Source organism: Lipotes vexillifer, unplaced genomic scaffold, assembly GCF_000442215.2.
Source record: "Lipotes vexillifer unplaced genomic scaffold, Lipotes_vexillifer_v1.1 scaffold291, whole genome shotgun sequence".
Lineage (NCBI taxonomy): Eukaryota > Metazoa > Chordata > Mammalia > Artiodactyla > Lipotidae > Lipotes > Lipotes vexillifer.
The window spans coordinates 1,717,735-1,719,793 of NW_006794559.1; the positions used below are offsets into that span (position 1 = coordinate 1,717,735).

General features: G+C 45.1%; 1 protein-coding gene across 1 annotated transcript in view; it reads left to right on the forward strand.

Annotated features, from left to right (window-relative positions):
• Positions 1 to 2,059, forward strand: part of TM9SF2 (transmembrane 9 superfamily member 2) — a 57,925-nt gene that overhangs the window by 240 nt on the left and 55,626 nt on the right. The window contains exon 2 of the mRNA XM_007467223.1: positions 1 to 208. Within this exon, the coding sequence (XP_007467285.1) occupies positions 1 to 208 (208 nt within the window). The remainder of the gene's footprint in view (positions 209 to 2,059) is intronic.

Here is a 2,059-nt window from a genome sequence, read left to right on the forward strand (position 1 = left end):
TCACCCCCCGCGGCTCTGCTGCCCTTTCCCCGAAACAGCCGTTATGAGTGCGAGGCTGCCGGCGTCGTCTCCACCTCGGTGGCAGTTGCTGCTGTCGCTGCTCCTGCTGGGGGCGGCCCCGGGCCCGCGTCGGAGCGCAGCCTTCTACTTGCCCGGCCTGGCGCCCGTCAACTTCTGCGAGGAAGAAAAAAAGAGCGACGAGTGCAAGGTGGGTGCGGCCTGGCGGACCCCCCGATGCACAGTCGGAAGAGGAAGCCTCCCCCTGCCGGGGGGGAGCCAGCGTCTCAGGGGAAGGGGGCGTAGCAGTGGGTGCGGTCGGGTGTCCCCAGAAGCGCGTGGGGTTGGCCGCGCTGTGGGGCGCAGGCTCTGGAACGGCCTCCGTACTGGGGTAGATTCTGGCGGACTCGGCGGGCCAGGTAGCACGAGCAGGTGGGTTCAGTTTTCCCGGAACAGGGACTGTGTGTGTACGGCGCTCGCTTGGCGTTGGAGGCGTGCAGGTCAGCGAGCGTTCCACGGGCGAGTGTCCGCTCACAGCCCCGTGTCCCGCCTCCAAGGAAGGGGACGGCCAGGTCTTCCAGTAACTTGTAATTTCATTGCTTCCCGTTTTCTACTTTTCTGGAACCCTGGTTGGTTATGAGGACTTGTTCTTTCTAGGACTTAGGTGTTTTTACCTCACGGTTAGCAGTCGCTTCCTTGTTTGTGGGATTTAACACCCAGAACCGCGTAAACTGCATTAATAAAGAATTGCTGTGATGGTTGAGACAGTTAATGTCTACCATTTAAGTGTAAAAAAAAAAATTTAATATGCAAAAAATATGTAAGATCCCACTAATTTCTCTGAGATTGTTTTAAACACTTAAAAGGAGCAGACAACAGGAGAAACCGGCGTTTTCTTCCTAGGGCAGATCTTGAAAACTTTGATCTCTTACCACCTTAAACTCAAGGTTTTCAGTTTAACCACTAGTAAAAGAGACGTAGGTAGAGTAACCTGCTTTTAGGTTATTAGGTAGAGGGCAGGAAAGTATACATACACAGTTATTTTAGGTTGCTAAAACTTACCCTTTGGGGCGCAAGAAACTCTTTGAAACCGTTAATACTTTTAACAGTTCAGATAATCGTTCAGCAAACTTTTACAATCTATAAGTAGGTTTATTTACTAAGCTTGGTTTTTTTAAGCTGGTGTTTATTTTATTACTGCTAGCTTTACTATAGTTGTGAATTTTGAGCTTATTTTAGGGGACTAAAGAAGCTATTAAACTTTTCATGGCATTTTACAGTTTCTGTTTAAAAACTTGGATCTCTAAAAATGTCTAAGAATCTTTCAGGTGTACTCACATCAACAGTGCTTGAATACTGTAACTCGTACCTTGCAGTGCAAGAAATTTTCACTCTTTGATGAGAGTTCTGACTGAAAGAGAATAGTGCTTCCAAGTGGAAGAGAGAGCTAGTCTCACAAGCACACAGGTTTTTCCATTAAATATTTTAGTAATCAGCCTTTAAAGCTTAGTATTTGGTCTTTAAATTTAAATTTAACAGCAATCGTATATTGTCTAACTAGTGCCTTAGACACGAAAAAGATATTCCTGTCTCCTAGGAACCTCAAAGGTCATAAGCTTATGACAGATTATCAAAATCTGTTATGTTATGAAAGATGGCTGTCCAAAGTGCTCTAAAACACAAATGAGGAAACCTCTGCGGATTGGAGTCTTCAGGGAAAGCTACAGAGAGGAAGTGACATTTGAGATGGACTTCAGACATGAGTATGAGTGAAATTTACAGGTGGTCTGCTAGTTAGATAATTTTGTTTCCTCAACAGGTCCTTCTTTAGGTAGTTACCTTTTAGTTAACTTTTGATTAATTTCAGGGAGTCCTTTTGGATTTTTAGTTTTCACAAGTATAGGGATAAAACTGGCAAGACAGATCATTTTTCTGAAGTGTTTGGATTTCATGTTTGTTGCCAGCTGCTTTCACATATTGGTCAGTGGAAACAGATCTTAGACCAGTAGAAAGAGGCACTTTTAGCACTTTTTCCCTAGAATTTGACTAACTGGTGTAGGGA